The following is a 20,671-nucleotide window of genomic DNA, read 5'->3' as shown; positions in this document are numbered from 1 at the left end:
CCCACATAACTTTGCCTTAAAGCTTGTAGCTTAAAGCTAACACATAATGGAAATCACCACAGACGGAATATTAAATCTAATATTTGTGGTGGTGTTATAACACTTTAAGCAACGGCTTTTTTAACACAAACGATCAGCAACAAATGTAAAGTCAATATACTGATATTCACAGGTATATATTTTTCATCATTTTCAGGCACAGAAAATGTGCAACTCTTTTTCTTTTATGGCTGCACGACCGTGTTATACTGCCCCCCAGTGGTGGCTGGATCGCAAACACCAGAAAGAGTGGCAAGGAATTACTCATGATGCAAAAACTGTTTAAATTCTTTGTTTTGTTTAAATTATGTTATTGATGTCAGTGCTTGTAAAGTACAATATTCGAAAGAGCGATATTTTCCTTATAGGTCACAACGGAGCGCACGGGGGTGGATGTAGGGACAATTCTTTGATGAGGTTGGAAGCGACAAGAGGAGACCTCCGCTCGTGCCGCGCGCACTGGGCCGCCGTCACATATGCGTGCAGTACACATCCTTTAAGTTAGCTCTTTACTGTGCGGTGGTTTACATGCCTCCACGACAGCATGGAGCTTTGCAGCAGGAGACGGCGCACGACTGGTGTAGGCGTAAGACTGAGAGGAAAAAGCGCAGGGATGGGGGGGGGGAGGGCGATGAAAAGAGAAGTAGGACGAGAGCGGGACGAGATGAACTGGCTGCCTTCCTCCTCCTCCTCCTCCTCCTCCTACCGTCTCTGACTGTCTCAGAGGAGCTTGGAGGAACATGAGCGCAGGCCAGCATTTCCACAAATGAAGCTATTGCTGCATCCCAACTAGTCCTGCCAATACTTTACTGCTCTCTTGTCATTAACATAGAACGACTCCTGCAGGGGCAGCGAGCTCTGCGCAGGAGCAAGGCATACAGAAATTAAGTATCACATATAGCAAAGCAATGCTGGCCTACCTTACTGCATGTGTTGGTTTAGATGCAATAACGAGGGAGGGGAAAGGTGTGGTACATCTATTGACTTTTTCAATGGGGGGGAGAAGGAGAGGGGGAAGCATGAAAAGCCAGAGGATGGTGCTTGTGCTTCAGGGGTCTATTAAAAAATGAATCAAAGGCCTACTGGCATTCCCATTGAAAAACAGAGCTCAGCAGCCGACTCTTTGACTGTGGAGAAGCGTGGAAGAAGCCATAGTAGCGAGGGCGACTGCATGTGTCAATCACAGAAGGAAAATGCACTGATGCCGTTACACCATGTGGAAGTCCACGAACACATGCTAATTTACCTTTCATTCACGGCATGTGAATGAAAGGTAAATTAGCATACTCCCATAAATTAGCATACTCGGCATCTGATGTGAGACACAATCAGAATTGTTCAGTATACTTCAAAAATTGAAGTAAGCATATAAATAATTGACAACAAAAGAAAGCTTTTGTTGAACTCACTGCAGTTGAGGTAAGTGCTGTATACATTTTCCCATGTGAAGGTCAGTGTTTTGCAACTTTTATTGAGACAAACAACGTCTTTTACATTAGAAAAGCGGCACACAAATAGAAATGTCACAAAAAGTGGAGTAGTTATCCAGCGGAAAAGCATTTAACCCATTTAGGCTGGGAGCGCATAACTGTGTTTCTACCACTAGAGCCTGGAGCGCTGTTGCATCTTTCTATCCTTGAAGCCAGGAGAGCGTTTACTTATTTTCTTTTTCTTTTTTAATCCAATTCTCGGTCTATCAGCCAATGAAACGCATCAGAATATACACGTGACTGTGTCGTGAGGCCTCGGAGAATGTCCCAGAATTTTTTTCAAGCGGTAATGGCGGACACAGACGATCTCTGAAATAAGTGCCGGTAGTGATATAGATGACACGCTTGTGGACTTTGAACGAGTGGAACCAGTCGATCGTGAAATATGTTTAAAATATATGTTTGTAAACAATGACAATATCGACTGCTTTGGAACAGGATAGAGCATGGTAATTACCACTCGATTTTTTAAAATGAAAAATAGTGCTTCTCTTGCACTGACACTTTATTTTTACATTTTTGATTGAAACAGTAACTCAAAATAAACTGGGCCTGTATGAAAGCCACAGATCTAAAATTCTTTTAGAACGATGTTTCTATCTGCTACAGGGGATGAGATAATTAATTGTTCTCTGTCACGATAGGCGGCTACCACAGATAGTTTAACAAAGATGCGTTATTTCTAGTAAATACATGATGATTTTCTGACTGTTTAAGTGAAATTGGATGATTTCCCACAGCACAATAGTTGATCTAGGTTGCTAATTATTTTTAAAAAGCAGTAGACTCAAGCCTAAGCGGACCTCAAGCAGTCCTAATTGTTTACGCGGAACAAATAGAATTTATACATAATAAGAGAAAGGAAACAAAAAATTCCAACCCAAGTGGAAACAGCGCTAAGTAACACATAAGTTCATAAAATACTTCTGCGGTCACATAAAAATATGCTCAACAAAAAAATATGGCTCAGGATCTTAAGATTTGGCGGCTCGATTTCCTTCAGTGTTGTTCAATGAGGATGAGCGCTCAAACAGCTCAGAATGCTGAAACGAATGCCTCGATGTGTGCAGATTTGATCGAAAAAGTTCATCGAAAAATAAAGTTCATGAATGTAAAAAAAAAAAAAATCTGCAAATAACATGCATCACTCTTCAAGCCGCAGAGTTTAAAGCTGGGGCGGAAAGTCGAAGCTACAACAGTATACACACTGTAAAGCTTCTCACTGTAGAAATGACAGTATTTTATTGGCAGCAGTTATCCAGTAAAGTATTGTAATAGTCTACAGTATGTTACTGCATCTATAATTCACAGTATGATACTGTAAATTTATATCCAGTGGATTCGTGTTTTTTTGACCGCTGATTACAGTATTTTACTGGATCGCTGCTGCCAGTAAATGACTGTAAGTTATGATGATACAGTAAACTACTGTCATTTTTATTTTTTTGAATAAAATATTTGTATTTTGACAGTATGTTCACTATGTTATATAATTATTTTTATTAAAATGTGCAATTTTTTATTCAGAGTTTCAAAATAAAAGCCCCCCAATTTTTTGGGAGGTTTGTTTTTCTCCTGTAATGTCTACATTTTTTGGGGGGACCGATTCAAACCGTATAACAACAGACAAAAGAACAGGTGACCTTGCATCAAGACTGATAGTACATCTTTAACTTTAGAGGAATGACACATGCGACGACGTTCTTGAAGAGTTCCAGCTTGATGTAACTTGACAGAGTGAGAAGTGTAAAGGGAGGTGGCTTGCGTTGATTAAGTGGCCCTCGATCAAAGCGTCTCCGCCTTAAACGGTACAGCTGTGCAGCATTGCGCACAAACTGAACTTTCACACCTTTTGCGCATGAATTGTCCAAGGGGCCTGGGGGTGCTACAGCTCTCTCAATCAATATTTCAGCGCGCCGAGGCGTCGCTCGGCCTCCTTCGACGCTGGAGCGCTGCCAACATCTAGTTTCATTCCTACCAACAGCCAGCCTACGCACACATCCACAGGAGCATTAGCAATCAGAACACAGCATTTCGCAAAGCTTTGTTCTGCCTTGCCAGGTGCAATCATAAATAATGCGAAGGCACTGCCGATGGCTTGATATACTGTAGTTTGAAAAGCGGTGGTAAAATCATCCTAATATTAAATGACTTACAGTATTTCTTTAAACAGGCACTTGACCTATGCCCCTCTGAAGACAGGACAGTTCAGATGGCCATAAAATAAAGGAAAATACAATATATTAGTTTCAGATTGCAGATTATTTTGCTCCAACTATCTTTTGCTAACGCCTTTTATAGCAGGCTCGTTAATGCTGTAGGCTCTTTAACCCTAGAACACAGACGTTGAAATGAGTAACACCATCACCAACATTGGGTACATTTAACCCAATAGAATATCCCGGATAAAATACAGTTTTCATCAATTTATGTAAAAGTCCAACACTGTATGCCAAATTGGAAGTAGTCTTCTTTTATTTCCCAATTCAAAATGTCACATAAAAAAAAATGTGTGTGGAGGAGGGGAAATCACCCGATGTTCGTGTTCAAGGGTTAATTGATACAATAGTTAAATATGACACAGTTTACAAAAAGGCTGTCCAGTAAGTTTAGCCCCATCTCTACTTCCCACTTGGGAGCATGTAACTACTGATTTTTACAAGAATGTGATTCTGCACTACCAAAAACATGCATGTGATCTTAATGAGTGGCTTATGTCGTCACCCTTTTGAATGTCATACTGGATCTATCTATCTATCTATCTATCTATCTATCTATCTATCTATCTATCTATCTATCTATCTATCTAGCTATCGAGCTATCGAGCTAGCTATCGAGCTATCTATCTATCGAGTTAGCAATCCATCAAGCTAGCTATTGAGTGAGCTATCTATCGAGCTAGCTGTGGAGCTAGCTGTCGAGCAAGCTGTCGAGCTAGCTATTTATGTATTTGTGTCAGCCCCGTGATTGACAGGGTAACCTGCCTGCAGTGTACCCAGCCTGTTTTACGATTGGTTGGGATGGGCTCCAGTTTGTCTTGACTCTTGAATATGCTCAGGATTGTTGTACGATAATAAAATGAACGGATAAATGAATTATTCAAGAAATAAAACTGTGACACGAATCTAAACTGATCAGTGTCCTTAAATATAAGGGTCATTATTTCATCGCCCGCAGCAGAATGTATTGAGGAATGCCTGTTGTGCGGCATGAATGCAAATTTAAAAAAAATAATAATCACAGTATGGTCTATGTAGGTTATGTTAGTATAATTGTTTGTTTTTTGCTTGTTTTTTTTTTTCATACAGTATATACATTCTTCAAGAATATTTAGTACAAGTAGGAAATCGTTTTCCCAGGTGAAGTGTAAGTAATTTCATTGGAGTACATACAACTCATCAAGAGTTAACCTGAATTTGTTAGATGACAAAGCCTTGGTTGGACGCTAAACAACTCCAGCCAGTGTTTGTATTTTCTTCAAAAGAAGAACAAATAGAGGAGTACTAGTAGAAATAACCCTGGCCATCTAAGTTGCAGTGGTGCCTTGACAACTTCACTCCCCACTCCTTTCCACGTTTTGAGAGCCTTTAATTGTGAATGGCAGCTACATACATCAAACATACATAAAAGGGATGAGCTCTTATGCAGGTATTATTTTAGTTTCTTCGTTTCCAGAAGCTGCATCATTTTCCTTACTGCTGGCTATTTAACATCAAATTGGACCTTTGAACCAATTGAGCCAAACGCTAATTGACACCTAAGAAATATAAACATTTTTAAAATTCTCCAGGTAAAGCCTGGTCCACACGGTAGGATAATTAGCCCGATTTTAGCCCCGATATTCCCTTCCAAACAATCGTAAGGATGTTCCGATTATTGTAATGGCTCCGAAGATAAACTTATCAGACATTCAGACTGATGTCGACCGCTTGGAAAGATGTTCGGGCTGCTCCGATCTCAAATGGGGGATATTCAACATGCTGGATTGTTGTGGTTTGACTTCTCACCATGTGCGTTGTGCCCCGAGGACAAACGAGTGTGCACCCCGTTAACCGTAATGTGCAATCGTTCAGAAAGCCTCTGCTGACCATGGAGAAGAGCTATGTTTTAATTTAAGAAGTGGACGTTCCCTCTGGGCGGCACGGTGGTCGACTGGTTAGCACGTCCGCCTCACAGTTCAGAGGTCGTGGGTTCGATCCCGGCTCCGGCCTCCCTGTGTGGAGTTTGCATGTTCTCCCCGTGCCTGCGTGGGTTTTCTCCGGGTACTCCGGTTTCCTCCCACATTCCAAAAACATGCATGGTAAGTTGATTGGATACTCTAAATTGCCCCTAGGTGTGATTGTGAGTGCGGATGTTTGTCTCTGTGTGCCCTGCGATTGGCTGGCAACCGGTTCAGGGTGTCCCCCGCCTACTGCCCAAAGACAGCTGGGATAGGCTCCAGCACGCCCCGCGACCCTTGTGAGGAGAAGCGGTACAGATAATGGATGGATGGACGTTCCCTCTGCTGGCTGTAGAAAAACTCAACTGTTAGCAACACAAGAAGAAAAACTTAAATGAATTATATCCTGTGCTGACCTTTTGTGGTCGCTCCCCATGTGAAATCATTTGTACTGCAAAAGGTTGCTTCCACTTGTTAATTTGGCGATACAAGGCCAGAAAAAAAAAATGCGCCAGTTCATCATCGCATCCAGCTAACATCTTTGGATGTAAAAATCTGCTTGGTGGCCAAGAGGCAGACACATCCTGCAGCGCCGACAGTGACAGCCACTGACATAATGATGTACGCAGCAGCCGCTTTGACAGGCAGCACGCTGAGATGCTGATCACTTTTGTCAAGCTGAGACGGCAAAATGCGGCAGCGACCCATAAATATTGAACCTGCCTCGTGGGTGGTGGGGGGGCAATGACCCGCACGCGATGATTGGGGCCTTTCGAGCAAGACGAGTGTGAGTGCGGTTGTTCGTCTGTGTGTGTGTGCGTGTGTGTATTAGCCTTCAGGTTAGTATTCATTCAGAAGTCTGGTGTCACGTTTGAAGAAAACAATTTCATTGTATATTGTGAGAATATTTTGCCTATCGTTTGAAAATAAAACAGCCATGTTTAGATCAATCCTTTCCTGCATGAATTATGAGTTTTTTTATGACTTTTCATTCAAGTAACGGTACATGAAGAATGTGTGAAATGTGAATTTTATTTATTTATTTTTTAAAATACACACGTATTGGAACATTCCAACTGTTCCGGTTAAGGGTACCCGTGTTGAATGAAGTAAGAGGTAGAACCATGTGAAGGGAAGCAGTAGAAGCAAGGCAGGAGTGCAGGGTGTAATCAAACAAAAATAATGTATTTCCAAAAACAAAAAGACAAATAAGGGGGGAAAATGAAAATACTAAAGTTACAAAAGTCCAACAAACAAGACCCGAGTAACAAAGAAACAAAAACCACACACCATTCCAAGTCTAGTCTTTTCTATTATTACATACTAATTGTATTTAATTACAGCTATATGAAGGATTTTGTAATACAATAAAGCAATAGCAGTAGCAATTGTAGTTAAAAATAAGATGTTGTATGGTAGTCTTTAATGAGCACGTCTGTCTCACAGTTTTGAATTTCTGGCTTTGAATCTGGGCATTCCTGGCTAGAATTTGCATGTTGTCTGTTGTTCTTGCATTGCTGACAACAACTCTTTATGAAGGCTTCAACTCCTCATATGTCAGTTTAAAGTATGTATACATCACACATACCGTATTCAGTACAGTACTTCTGACACGTTACATTTTGCCCACTTAGAAAATTGTTGACATTATTTTTGCTTTTCCTTCACAGCTTTGTTGTCACTAACCATCATATTGTGTTACCATATTAAGAACTTTGACCTTGTTCTTGTGGCACTATCAGCTCAGTAATAATGGTGATATTGTACAGAGATCTACAAAGACAGTGTTGTACCGAAAGTGAAATGAATACAGTAATTCAACTTGATAGCTTTGTACGTCAATGATATCAATTTTTGGGGTCAAAGTCTATAATTAAAATCAATTTGGAGACCCTCCCATGGGTGTCACAGTCAAGGCCTTGAAAAATATGCTGAAAGGTCAGAGAGGTGAAAGAGTACCGTAGTTTTCCTCTTGAATGATCCGATGAAACCACAAATGTGCATTGCAACTCTTGTAAGGATTTTCACTGCATTCATATTATTATTATTATTATTATCATTGTTGTTATTATTATTGTTGTCATTATGCTCAATAAATCTTAGGATTGACTTGCGGTCTTGAATACTGATGAGACAAGCTGAAAGATGCAACAACTGTATGCAGGGAGTCGTATTCTTGTTCGGTAGTGTGCTTTTATTACATGTCCCACTACTTTTGTGCACGATTTTTGCAATGTTTGATTTTATTGTACAACTGTATAAAGTGTCTTTCATACTGTATATCTGACGAGAGATATGTGCCAGCAAATTAGAAAACACTCCATCCAGCTGTAATAAAAAAATAAAAAAAAATGTTTTCATGAATTAAACATGACTTTGTAATTGACTGTACATTATAAAACAGCAGGAGACACGGGAGGCTGAGGAAGACTGAGAGCTGCAGAGAGGCTCCAGAGACTAATGAGCTCACCGTGGGGTGTTCTTCCTCATGTGACTGCTGTAATTGGGTCAGTCAATAGACCTGAGCGCTGTACTGCTGCTGTCTGATGGCCGGGCCCGCTCTGCTGAGGTTGTCAGAGTTTTGGGAAGTTTTTACTACCCCGTCAAACAAACTATTGGTTCATATGAATAAGAACAAGAATATGTTCTATGCAAGCCCGCTAGTTGAAACGGGGCATTCCGATAAATATTGCGTTTGTGGAATAAGTGTTAATCCACTTGTTTTTAGCCATCTCCGGGGGCGGCCATTTTGTCTTCTGTCGACTGAAAATGACATCACAACTGCTCACAACGACCAGATTCGGAAAACAGGTCAGATCGTTGGCAAAAAAACGTGCCAACCTTTCTCCTCTTGCCTGCCCCATCTCTCAAGTTTACAGATGGATGGACAATTGTTTTCTAAATTACAACTATAAGTATAATGGTGGCACGGTGGTCGATTGTCTAGCATGTCCGCCTCACGGTGCAGGGGTCCGGTTTTTAATTCTAGACTCCAATATATATACATATTCCTTTTAATTTTGCTCCAATGTCAAATCTGTAACAGTGAGCATGTCATCTTTACTAAAATAATCAGTTTACCATTTCTTTTTTACCTCTCCTGTTCAGCCGCTTAGTTATGAAATATGGTGGATCCATATGCCTTTTCATGCCATAACGGTTTTGCTGTGCAACATTAGAGTTTGACACACTCCCTCTGTTGACATTTGATGGATTTCTTGGAAATCAGTCATACAACTCGGTTTGAGAGGGGATAGAAAGAAAAGAGCGAAAAGAGCTACATCAACAGTAAAAGAACAATATACTGTATGAGAGCAAGGCTACATTGGAGTTGGATTTTATGGACTCGGAAGGCAATGCTAAGTAAGACCTGTGAGGAAGGGCCGCAACAAGTAGTGAATAGGACAGGACGGCGGTAGTGAGCCTTGTAGTGTTACGGGAGTGATGCGGAAGTGGCTATGCAGCACCAGTCCCCCAGTAAAGAAATTGAGAGGAGTCAGTCCAGGAAGGTAACAAAATCCTAAGTGTCTTCTGCAGCAATTAGAGAGTGACTCCACACCAAGCCACACACCCTGGGGCATGGAGGATCGGGGTGGAAGGCGCTCGCCAAGTGCCCACTTTACAGCGGTTATCTGTGGTCCCCCTGGCCAAATTTACATCATCCGCAAGTGGAGATCTTGCAGTTCCTTATAAACGTACATGGACTCCAGCGAGTCAGTTTCTGCATCCACCATGTCAAAGACTCTGTGTGTCTCTCCTGCCCTGAATTTAAAGGTGATGAGAGGAGCTGCTTCCTTTGGCCTAGGAAGCAAGTCGGCTATGTTCACACTCACAACAACGCAAACGCCTGTTTCTACCTGCAACCCGTCAGTGAAAATAACTAAAGAAAACTCCACCCATGCACACAGTTAGCCTGAGATTCGCGCTTGCGTTGGGCACAAAAATAGGGCCCTTCGTCTTTGGATCCATCAATCTGTTCAAATTGCGGTACACGTGCGGCATCACACTGTTACATAATGTTTTACCAGATTTTTTTTCTTTCTTGTTCATATTGGCCATGCGATTTTTTATAAACATTAATTTTGGGGGGCTTTATGTTCAATTTTCTCCTCCAACATCTTGAATCTGTCAGTCCAAATCCCACTTGATTGTATGAAGGCAGAGTATAACTCATAACGTGTGTATGTGTGTGTACACTAATGAGTGTTTACATGAAGTGCGGTCAAGCTGAGTGGGAGTTAACATTTTGAACTAGTGTAAATTCATCTCTAGTTAAGTGCTTGCATATCTTCTTCTCTTTTTTTTTTTCCCTGTGTGTACTAATTATGGAGCTTTCTCCAGCACATGCCCTAAAACCATATCTCGAAGAAGAAATCTTGTTTTCATCTTTTCCTGATACGAGGGCAATTACCTGCTACTGTAGCATTTAACATTCTGTGAAAAGACAGTCGTGTGACTGAAATGAGACAAACGCATTGTGACTACGTTTGAAAGACTGGATTTCTAAGAACCCAAATGTCATACATAGATAGCATCAATGGTGCTGCGAAAAACTATGTGCCTTCTTCTGAACACTTTCTGCAGTTTCTCCCACTTTAATTCTTGAGATCGTCAAAACAAATGTGAATATCAGACAAAGAACCCAAGCAAACATAAAATGCTGTTTTTAACTGGTGATTGGTGACTTGGCCATGTGTGAAAAAGTACTTGCCCTCCTTGTTAAATCATCAATCAACTCAAGCCTGATTACCTCCAGACTTGTGTAATCAAGAAATCACTTAAATAGAACCTGTTTGATAAAATGCAGTTGGCCAAAATGTCTGAAATAAGCAGCAAGAAAATGCCAGATGAGAAATAAAGTAATTGACAGCTATCGTTCTGGAAAGGGTTACAAAGCTACTCCAAATGTTTTATGACTGCAGTGAATCGTGGTGAGAACCATTAGCCACAAATGGAGAAAACGTGGAACAGTGGTGAACCTTCCCAGAAGTGGCCGGCCTACCGAGGTTTCCCCAAGAGCACAGCGACGAGTCATCCAGGAGGTCGCGCAGGAACCCGGGACAATGGCTGGAGAACTGCAGGCCTCCCTCATATCAGTTGTAGTCAGTGTGAATGACATCCATGGCAGGATTCCAAAGTAAAAACATCTGCTGACCCAAAAAAAACATGAAGGTCATATGACTCGTTTGATTAAAAATAAATGAATAGAATAAAACTAAATAATCTGAATTATTCCCCAAATTTTGGGGGGAATAGTCTGTGAAATGACGAGATTTCACTTTTTGGAAGGCGTGTGTCTTGTTACACGACGCAGCTTTTCAGAAAAAGTAAAAAAACGTCATACCAACTGTCAAACATGGTTTGTGGCAGTGTTACGATTTGGGACTGCTATCTTCTTCAAAGCCTGTATGACTTGAACCATGATTTCTGCTGTTTACCAGAAAATCCTGAAGGGGAATGCAACACTCCAACCATAATAATAAACATAACCTCTGTCATTAAATGTGTGATAAACTGGGGCTGTATAATAGGTATATTCAATGGTTGGGTGCGAGTACTTTTCAAGGTCGAAATGGCATCAAAGGTTGTTACTTTTCCAAGACGAAGAGATACTACAACTCTTCCGAGCAATACAGTGGTGTGTCGCAATGTTCAGCCTAAATTTAGCTTCTAGTTTTAACATGTTTCCCTTTGTCATTAATACTGTGTCTTCCTGTGGCCTTGGTCACGTGTGCAGCCAAGCTTAAAGGAGCCAACTGGCATGAAGATGAACAAACACTGACTAGAGATACTGGGCTTTTATGTTTACTTTTACTTGCTTGATGCTTGTGAGAGAAATCTAAAGTAATTTGTGCATTTTACAAAGCCAAATTCAAATACCATATTAGTTGTACGTCTTTGGCGTATCAAAGTACCCTGCTGAAGTTCCGTCCGCGGGGCCTCGCAAAGCAACGTTTGCTGGAGCGAGAGGTTTTAAGAATTGCTTCTGTGAGAAGAATGTAAGGAAAGAAGCCCGTAAAGCTGAGTCGGTTTTGATCATTTTGCTCAACAGTTGTATTTTACAGAAGCATTGTATTCATGAATCGAAGAAAAAAACAACAGTCTTTGTATATGATGATTTTTTTATTAATTCCAAGGTTTGTAAATATCCGTTACAAGCTATCGTGGAAAATGGCAAAAGTAGAAGAGGAAAATTGCAATTATTCCGGAAAATTGTGCAATTTATTTTATTGTTTTTAATTAACTCATCCACTGCCAGACATTTTCAGACCCTATTTTACCCTAACGATTGAAAAGATTAAAAAAAAATATATAAAGTGCCTGGGATTGAATGGCTGGACTATGAAAAGACAAATAAATTTGTCAATGGCAGTGAATGAGTTAAGTGCTTCACAGCACTAATAACGAAGCATATTTGGATGGACACAGTTTTCTATTGCTCACAATTTTCTTGTAAACTAAACTGCATTCATCAGCACACTGAATTAAGGGCCCCGTCCCATTGTGTGCAATATTGGCAAGATAATTCTTGTCTAAGGGCTTCGCTAAATGAGCAGCAAAGAAACTGGGCCATTCAATCTGGACAAACAACTTTATTTCTGGTAATGCATCTATACACTGTACATTCAGTCACTGCAGTATATAAGCATAGCTATTTTCAAACATAATCTCATAAAGTCCTTTACTTTACAATATTGTCGGTGTGGTGCGAGAGGAGTGCTGTTGGGAAAAGATGAGCGAAAATGAGGGGATCACATGAGCGGGCCAAGCGTTTCGTACTGCATATGTGGCATGGATAAATGGGAAAGCTTCCATTTTGCCTCTTACATAAAAAATATTTCTAGAAGTTTTATATAGCATTAGCAGCAGCACAGGGCTAAACAGATACAAAAGGATGTTGGGGGGAACAATCTTCAACATGACATTATGCGTGTATGCGTGTGTGTGTGTGTGTGAGAGAGACAGACACAGTTCTGCTATGTGATACCAACTATATGAATTGGTGAAAAAATGCAATACAAAGACTACAGTAAAAAAAAAAAAGAAAAAAAACGGCAAAGAATTGGATTAACTTGTTGATGTGGGGAATCGTCTCTTACGCACTGCATGAACTGTTTTTGAAACATTTCCAAACACAAATTATAAAACAATTAAACAAGACATCTATTGTAAGAAAAGATTTCATTTTGAAAAAGGAAACACCATGTACATATATTATACAATATTGTTAATGAAAAAAATATTTACATTTTGTAAATTCATATTCAAATTGTTACACTGGCAAGTATTTGTTTATTAATATGCATTATGGTTATTGCTCTTCTGGCAAAAATCCTTCTTTGCACGGGAGATTGAAAGGCCAATGTCTTGATTATCTCCCTTGTAGAAAACCATGCATAAACAAAACTACACACAGGCTATCAACTTTTTAGAGTGTAAAAGCAACTACAAAATGTAGCAATTTGCAGGCGCGCCAAAGTGGCAGACGCAGTGTCTTCCTCTGAGTGGGAGTGTCCGTTGGATTGGAGCTGGCCTTTTACACAAATAACAATAACAATGTCCCCATTATTATTCTCAACATGCATGCCTTAGCACAGCATGTCCACAAACTTGGGTTAAACACGTAAAACTCTTTATGTACAACACTTAGCAACAACTTACCAAAGCAAATGGCTTATTTGTTTATTTTAGTTTTTTGTTTTTTTTTTCAAAAAGATCATCTACAAAAGTGTTTGCTCATGCATATCATCGATTCCAAATGAAGAATAAAAAGCACGCACCCCGGTGGGGGAGGGAGGGAGGGAGGGAGGGAGCTTTACGTGTTAATAGTGATTGTTAAATTGCTCTCTGCATTGAAAAAGAAAGATGTAAACTGGTTGTACTTGGATGGTTGATTTTACAAAAAGAGCCGCTGAGAAAAAGAGAGACTTTTCCTTTTTTTTTTTTTTTTTTATATATATAAAGTAGTTGCCTTCCCCAAAGCTGATTCTTCAGCTTTCCTCTTCTGGAAACCTTTCACCAGTGTCAGGCACTTGAGGTTGTCCAGCATTGCATTTGATATATTTGTTATTATTGGCTTGTTGTTTTTTTCTTGGTTATTTATTTGTTTTCTATGCATGTATACAGCTTTTTGCTTTTAGTTACTGTTTCCTGGTTCTAGAAAAGACCAATTGCTTCAAATTGCATAAGACAATAAACCCCTTACATGAGCAGTATACTGTAAATGCCCGATATTTGACGATATGAATGGCAAAGGTTTTCAGTTTCATGCATAAACAAAAATATGAGGGTTTTTTTCCCCCCCAAAAAAACTGAACATAACAGACAAGCAATAAAACATCTCATCAAACATTATCAATCAAAGGAAAAATAGCATTAACATAATGTACATTCTGATTGCATTGTACCCACTGCAACGGCATCTTCCTGCCAATGTCTTTTTTTTTTTTTTTTTTTGGGAAGTTTTCTGATTTGTTTTTTTAAATAAAAATCCAAATGTGATTGTTTGTGCAGGTTCTTTTTTTTTTTAAGCTGTCCCCCTACTAACATACAGACAGGTGACAAATTCATGGGGAAAACACCTACAAAAAGTGTTATCATGGTGTTGGACTTGCATTACTTCTAACAAAATAGCTTTTCTCATTCAAAGGTGGAAATTCACCAATACAGACCGTAAAAGTCTAGCGGTGCGATGTTGTGACTTTTAAGGTCACAAACTATGACACCATTTTCAAATGACCTTAATCCAATTGTCACCTCGATTTGTCATCCGTTTGTATGTTTTGGCGAACTCGATTGATTCCAACAGTTCCACCAATCCCAGACTTCATCAGGCAGTAACAGGTAGAGCCTTGTTTTTCTTTCGGTTTATTTACAATACTTTGCCTTAAGTAAACAGAACAATATTTAATAGAGGATGAATATAAGCAACAAAATGTTAATTGGATTTATACGGTAGCATTCATGTATAAGATGATGTTTTTGAAAACAAGATTGAAGACAAAAGTCGGAGTACAATGCATACAAACAGTTTGTTGTTAGGACAAAGTGCCATTCATTATTGTTAAGTCCCAAAAATATATATTTACATACCTTAATTTAATTAACATGAACATTTGTGGTTCTTGCCAAGGGTGCCCCATACAGTCATAAATTTATTATATACTGATTAATACAAGTAAAATAAACGCCAGCTTTCTCACTCCTCCGTAATGAGACGAGAAAACAAGGCCACGCTCACATGTGGAATATTGTATCTTTAGAAGATTGGACACCTCTGGGTTTTGACCCAAATGCTTCAACACAAATATGGCTGGTGACCCGTGTTCATTGGACTTAGTGTGAGCAACACTGGGACAAAAACTGATGGTTATAGTTTGATTATTCAAAATCAAGTGCTCACTTCTGGAGGTTGTCTTCACCACGCGCCCCCCCAAAAAATCCCCCCTAAAAAGAAAAATTTTTTTAAATTCCAAGATTCCATGACATCAGTTTGCAAGGGGTTGTGCTCATTGCGTGAAGACATTTGAAATAACATTTGATTATTTCCTGGGATGGCTTCCCTAAAAGCAAGAATAAAAAAAATCCAAATGAAAAAAAATCAAATCAAACGTGGCGGCACATGTGGATAGTTTGTTTGTATTGTTCCTCTTCAGATTTATTTGCATGTATGTTTCTTTACATCGTCTATGTAGCTTATCGTGTCTTGAAAAATCGTCCGTCCTCATTGCGTCGAGGGACGAACGCGGCGGCTTTTCCTCTTTGACTAAGAGACTTTGATCATCTTTTAGCATTTCCCATCACAGACTGTCCGACCTGTCTTGTCGGAGGACGGACATGACCACATTTTCCCTCTTGTGATCTACTTTTCACTTCTGCTAGTATGAAGGTGAGAGTCAGAGTTCAAGTGGCGCATCATCCTCTTTTCTTGGACATGAATGAGGACCCAAAATCCTGCAGGTCAATGTTAGTCACCGTAAGCATGAAGAACACCGGTTGAGTATTGTGGCCTGGGCCGAATGGGAAGTGTTGGGAATCTCTGCACTGGAGGCGGGGACGTTGGGGGGCGTGAGGGACTTGGCTACCGGATTACTTTTTTGACGGCACGTCCTTGTCCTTGGCTGTCGAGTCTTTGTCGCCGTTGGATTTGGGCCAAAGTTGCTGCTGCAGCTCCTTCACCACCCTCTCCAAGTGCTCCCTGGCCTCCCGCTCTTGCAGTAAATCGGCCCGGAGCTGCTCGCGGTCGGCCTCGGCGTGCTGCAGCTTCATCTGGAGGTCTTCGATCTGGAAAACATCACGGGACGCAGATGAAATCGCACAGCCGAGCGTTTCTGACAGCGAGAGCAATGATCCAATTAGTGACCCCGTCCACGCCCGCAGACAAACAGAAGGAACAGGCGAGGCAAAGAAACAGACAAAATGAGACGAGACAGGGCAGACGGCATGACATGAGACACAGCAGACAAGACAGAGAGACGCAACGAGTTTAGGACTGGCATTAAACAGCCAGGACAGATAGATGGAATCAAAGATGAAATGAGATTGAAAAGAAAGGCTGCCTTCAGTTGCAGTTTGGTCCGCGTCCGCTCGGCGCGCATTTCCCCTGCTGTCCATTGTAAACCGCCCCAATCTATTTCGCGGGACCTGTCGGGCTCTCTTGGTTGAGGTTGGGCCTGAAAAATCCCGGTCTGGATTTATTGCGTCATATCGCGGCAAACCCCAAGAGTGGCGTAGCGCTGCGTACAAATCCCAGTCGGTAATCTCTGTGCTGTGCTCGTTCTCTTGAGCGCGACTAATATTCATTTTCGGCCTACCTGCAACAAGCGTGTCTTGACTTGATTCAACCGCTAGAAAGGCTTCAAATTCTACCATCAATGTGCGGCGTCTTGCTTTTGAAGGCAATCTCTCAAATAGGAGTCAAGTCTCCACAGGGAGGCAGGCACAGCCGCAGAGCACGGCCTCCCTCTTGTTTTGTCTAATCTGCATTTCCCATGGTGCCTGGGGGAAGTCGACATGTCTTCCTGTTTCCTTTCCGAGGGGGGAATGAACTTCGGTCTGCGCCTTTAGGCCGACGCCCATTTATTTTTGACCGGGGAAAAGGAAATGTAGTTGTTTTTTTCTTTTTTTGTCTTTCTTTCCTTCTCTGCAGACCTTGAGAGGGCTTCAAGACAAAAAACCGTGACCGCCCGCAATTACCGGACAAGTGTCCGCATCATAAGCGTGCAGAATTCCAGACCCTAAAGTTCTCTCGCGGTTGAAAAAGCGTCGGCAATGGAAAAAAAACGCCCAACCGACCTGCGCCGAGTACTTTGCGCGCAGACGTCCGGCCTCGCAGCCTTTATCGCAGACCCTCAGCTGCCGCGCCTGCTCCAGCTCCCGCTTCAGACGAATCCGCGACTCGTTGGCTTCCTTCATCTTCTTCTCGCTCTCGGCTCTCAGGCGCTCTATTTCCTTCCTCAAATTTCGCTTGGCCTCGGTCGCCTCGCGCAGCTTCTCTTTCTTTGCAACCCGCAAGAACTCCAGCTCCTGCGAAAAGACAAATGGACGGTTGGAGTTGTCGCCGGAGAAAAGTACCGGACAATCTCGGGTTATGGACGATATGTTATTCCCCAGAATTTTTTTTCTTCTCTTTGGCCTTGAGAAGATTGGTGTTCAGAATTCCAGTCCGTCGCAGTGTCAGTGTTTACTTTGAAAAAGTGGAGGGTTAGGGCAATGTGTAGGCTAACCGAAGAGAGATTTCCTTCCTGTAAATTACGTGTGTGTGTGTTAGTAGTAACCATAGCCTACTCATGGGAACTTCACAGTTTGGACAAACATGTCTGTCATCAAGTTTTGTCGGTTCCAAGAAAAAGACACGATCCCTATCACGCCCTTGACTCCACACAGGCTTTACACGAGGCCCTACTTTCAACACTCCCCATCTCAACATCTCGTGTTGGTTCAGCGAAAGGCAGCAGGAATGGCGCTCGCGTCAAGTCGCGGCGCACTTCATTCAGCCCGCAGCTTGTTGGCTGCTTTGAGTTGTTGCCGCGGCTTCTACTTTCTCCTGCCGCCTCCTCAGAGCGCCGATACAAAGTGAGAGTGTGGAATGTCGTTGCACCGGAGTAGCGTTGGTTTGCTCGAGACTTATTTTTGTTCGGCGCGCACGCGCACGCGCGCGCGCACACGCCCACGCAGACACTTTCAACTGCATTTTCTTGTTCCCGGTCCAAGACCAAATATAAAAATGGAAGTCTGGCCTTTCCTTTTGCAGCAACATCCGCTCTCATTGTTATCACTTGCCAACTCATGCTGAGCTTTGCAGGCAGTGATTATCATTTGTAATCCAATTCCGTATTGTCGTGCGCACCTTTTGCTGACAACCTTTTACTGTTTAATTTCAATTTTAGGATTTGCTTTGTTGTATGATACAGTATGAGGAGTCAATGTATTCCAAAGCCGCTTTGAACTTAAAATTGTCCATTGATTCATTCCCTACGAATAAAATGGCAGCCCTCTCAATTGCAAGAATTTAGACGTTGTGCACGTGGAATCTTACCTGTTGAAGACTGCGTTTGGCCTGCAGGGCGGACCCCAGCTTCTCCTCCTGCTTCACCCTCATCTTAACTATCTCATGCAGGAACTTCTCCTTGGACTCTTTGGAGTCCAGGCCGTTGTCCAGCGCCTGTCTCAGGCTCTCCAGCTCAGACTCCAGCCCCAGTTCCGGAGGGGTGACGGGGGCTGAGATGGGAGCAGCCGCAGGGGCGGTGCCCTCAACCGCCGTGACCGGGCAGATGGGCACGAGGGCGCCGGGTGAACTCAGGTCCTTGGCCGAGCTGGACGAAGTGAAAGATGGCGACGACAGGGAGGACAGAGACGAGGTGACTGTTGAGAGAGAGAGAGAGGTTGAGGCTCGTGAATAGATGGCTTGGAAAATTCTGTCACTTCGTCTCTACAGTACTGGGCTGTCGGGAGAAAGATCTTGTCTTACGCTCATCTCGGCTCTCCACTTCAATCTCCACCTCGGAGTCTTTGTCATCCTGAGGTGGCTTGCTGGCGGCGGAGGTGAGGGAGAAGGCGCCCTCAGGCGCTGGAGGCTGGAGCTCCCCTGTGGCTCTCCTCTTGCGAGGTCTCGAGCTGGCATTGGCGCCCTCACCCGGAGGTTCCCCTGCACTTGGGTGCGACGTGCTGGGGACCGACGGGGACATTGGGCCCACCTTTGCCAGCGGCAACGGTGTGAGGGCAACGTTAGGCGCCACGGCATTCTCCAGGCTCTTGTAGTTGTAGAAGCTAGAAGAAGCCAAACCAACCAGACCCGTTTAGTTGAGAGAAACCTTATGCGATTTGGCCTCCAAGTGAACCATGTTGGTGCCGTTATGTGGGGCTGTGCAATTAATCGAAATTCAGTTTCAATGACGATGATTACGCTCCACAATTACAAAATTGGCATAATCGTAAAAAAAAACGATTATTAAAGAACACTGTGTCATATGTCAGTTTTTGTTGATTATGGCGGCGCCATGTGGACAAAAGCGGTAGTGTTTTGAGAAAAATCAACCACATTTCCCATGGGTGCCAGCGCGTAGTGTCGTGAAATCCTGAGCCGTCCTTATAGCGAAAGGAGGAAGTGAGTATTTTGTAAAGCAATTCAGGACGTTTGTATTTTTTTTGTGTGCCAGGGTTGATCGCATCCTCCTCAAAGTTGCTTTGTGCCAGTAAAAACGATACAGACCCCCTCAGGCCATGAAGTCACATTCACCTACTGTATTTGTAAGTCAATGTTTCATCAAAAGAGTTGTGGAAAAAAAATATTACGGTTGATTTCTTGCCCAGCGCTGCTTTAATATTCATTCATATCCAACGCAAGGAAATCATACTTTTAATTTATTTGCAACTTTTTATATTTATCATTTTAACACATTTTATCAATTTAGTTTGGTCCAAAAGTATATATTTGTTTTAAAAAATTCTTGTTTTGTACCAAAAAATAAATGATCGTTTGCATAATCGCAATTTCAATTCTTACCAAAATAATCATACAATCATTTTCATAATCGATCAGCCCTACCCTAGCGGTTATTTTGAAAAACAGTCAACACCGCAGCAACTAGCATAACGAAAGATTCAAATGTAGTCCAGTGCTTGCAACCCATCCTACTCCCACTATATGAGAATCTGGGCCAGATCTACAGTAATGTTACAGGCAGTATTGGCATGCCAAGTGGGTATTAATAGTAGGAGTGTGTCAAATGTCTATTAATGTTGAAGTGTGGGAGGTTGTGGTGAAGTCAGAAAGAGTTCATCAGATCCAGTGGAACCAAGCAGTTGTCATCCCTCACACTTAAGACGAGAATTATTCTCAGCAGAGCAAAGGTACGCATTTGGGACGCAGATCTTTGTTTTGGTTTTTTTTTTTGTCCCCAAAAAATAGTTATGCACTTACTTGTCTCTTAGCAGAGCGAGGGGGTGACTGGGGGGCTCCTTATCACCAGCAGAGATGTGTGGCGACCAGGGTCTAAAAGCTGATGGCCTCTGTCTCGGCTGAATGCGGTTGAAGCCCTGAGGGAAAATGCATGAGATGGCATTTGTTGAATGGCGGTCGGGAGGAAACGGAGTTTTCGCGCAATTTATGATTGATGCGCAAAAAGCGCCTATACGTGCACAATTGCGGCCGTACAAAGCTAAATCTTTGTGTTTTCTTGCGAATAGTAACACTGACCTTATTGGGGTTGGAAAGGGACTGTAGCCAGTCATGCTGCTTTTCCTTGTCGGCCACGGGCGATGATTGTATTGGGATGTCTTCATGTTTGGGCTTCTTGATTGGAATGGGATCCGACACCTTCAAGAAAAAGGACATTGACTGAGTATATTGGCTGTCAATCGGTTGACTCACTGAAGAAATTGTGCTTTTGCTGACACTTAATATGAACGCAGGAAAACTAGCACCAAGTTTACATGGGGAAAAAAAAAAAGTAAAAATACACGGGTCCAAGTAGACATCCAA

The 20,671-nt window shown here is 42.1% G+C and overlaps 1 protein-coding gene and 1 long non-coding RNA gene across 3 annotated transcripts in view; one reads left to right on the top strand and one right to left on the bottom strand.

Moving 5' to 3' along the window:
* Positions 1-10,948, top strand: part of LOC147153125 (uncharacterized) — a 76,775-nt gene extending 65,827 nt beyond the window's left edge. Inside the window, exon 3 of one of the 2 annotated variants that reach the window (XR_015088520.1) lies at positions 10,611-10,948. This is a non-coding gene — a long non-coding RNA (uncharacterized LOC147153125). Of the gene's footprint in view, positions 1-407; positions 605-10,610 lie in introns of those variants that run through there. The other variant, XR_015088522.1, reaches the window with a different exon arrangement.
* A 1,313-nt stretch (positions 10,949-12,261) lies between these two features.
* Positions 12,262-20,671, bottom strand: part of skia (SKI proto-oncogene a) — a 68,606-nt gene continuing 60,196 nt past the window's right edge. The window contains exons 2-7 of the mRNA XM_086024476.1: positions 20,387-20,506; positions 20,111-20,226; positions 18,659-18,957; positions 18,227-18,552; positions 16,984-17,214; positions 12,262-15,972 (exon numbers count right to left, since the gene is read on the bottom strand). Of these exons, the coding sequence (XP_085880602.1) occupies positions 15,778-15,972; positions 16,984-17,214; positions 18,227-18,552; positions 18,659-18,957; positions 20,111-20,226; positions 20,387-20,506 (1,287 nt within the window). The 3' untranslated portion in view covers positions 12,262-15,777. The remainder of the gene's footprint in view (positions 15,973-16,983; positions 17,215-18,226; positions 18,553-18,658; positions 18,958-20,110; positions 20,227-20,386; positions 20,507-20,671) is intronic.

This window comes from Filicampus tigris, chromosome 1, assembly GCF_054856515.1.
Source record: "Filicampus tigris isolate MCC_2025a chromosome 1, RoL_Ftig_1.0, whole genome shotgun sequence".
Classification (NCBI taxonomy): Eukaryota; Metazoa; Chordata; class Actinopteri; order Syngnathiformes; family Syngnathidae; genus Filicampus; species Filicampus tigris.
The sequence above is the reverse complement of the archived record's forward strand: the minus strand, read 5'-3'. Positions and strand labels throughout refer to the sequence as shown.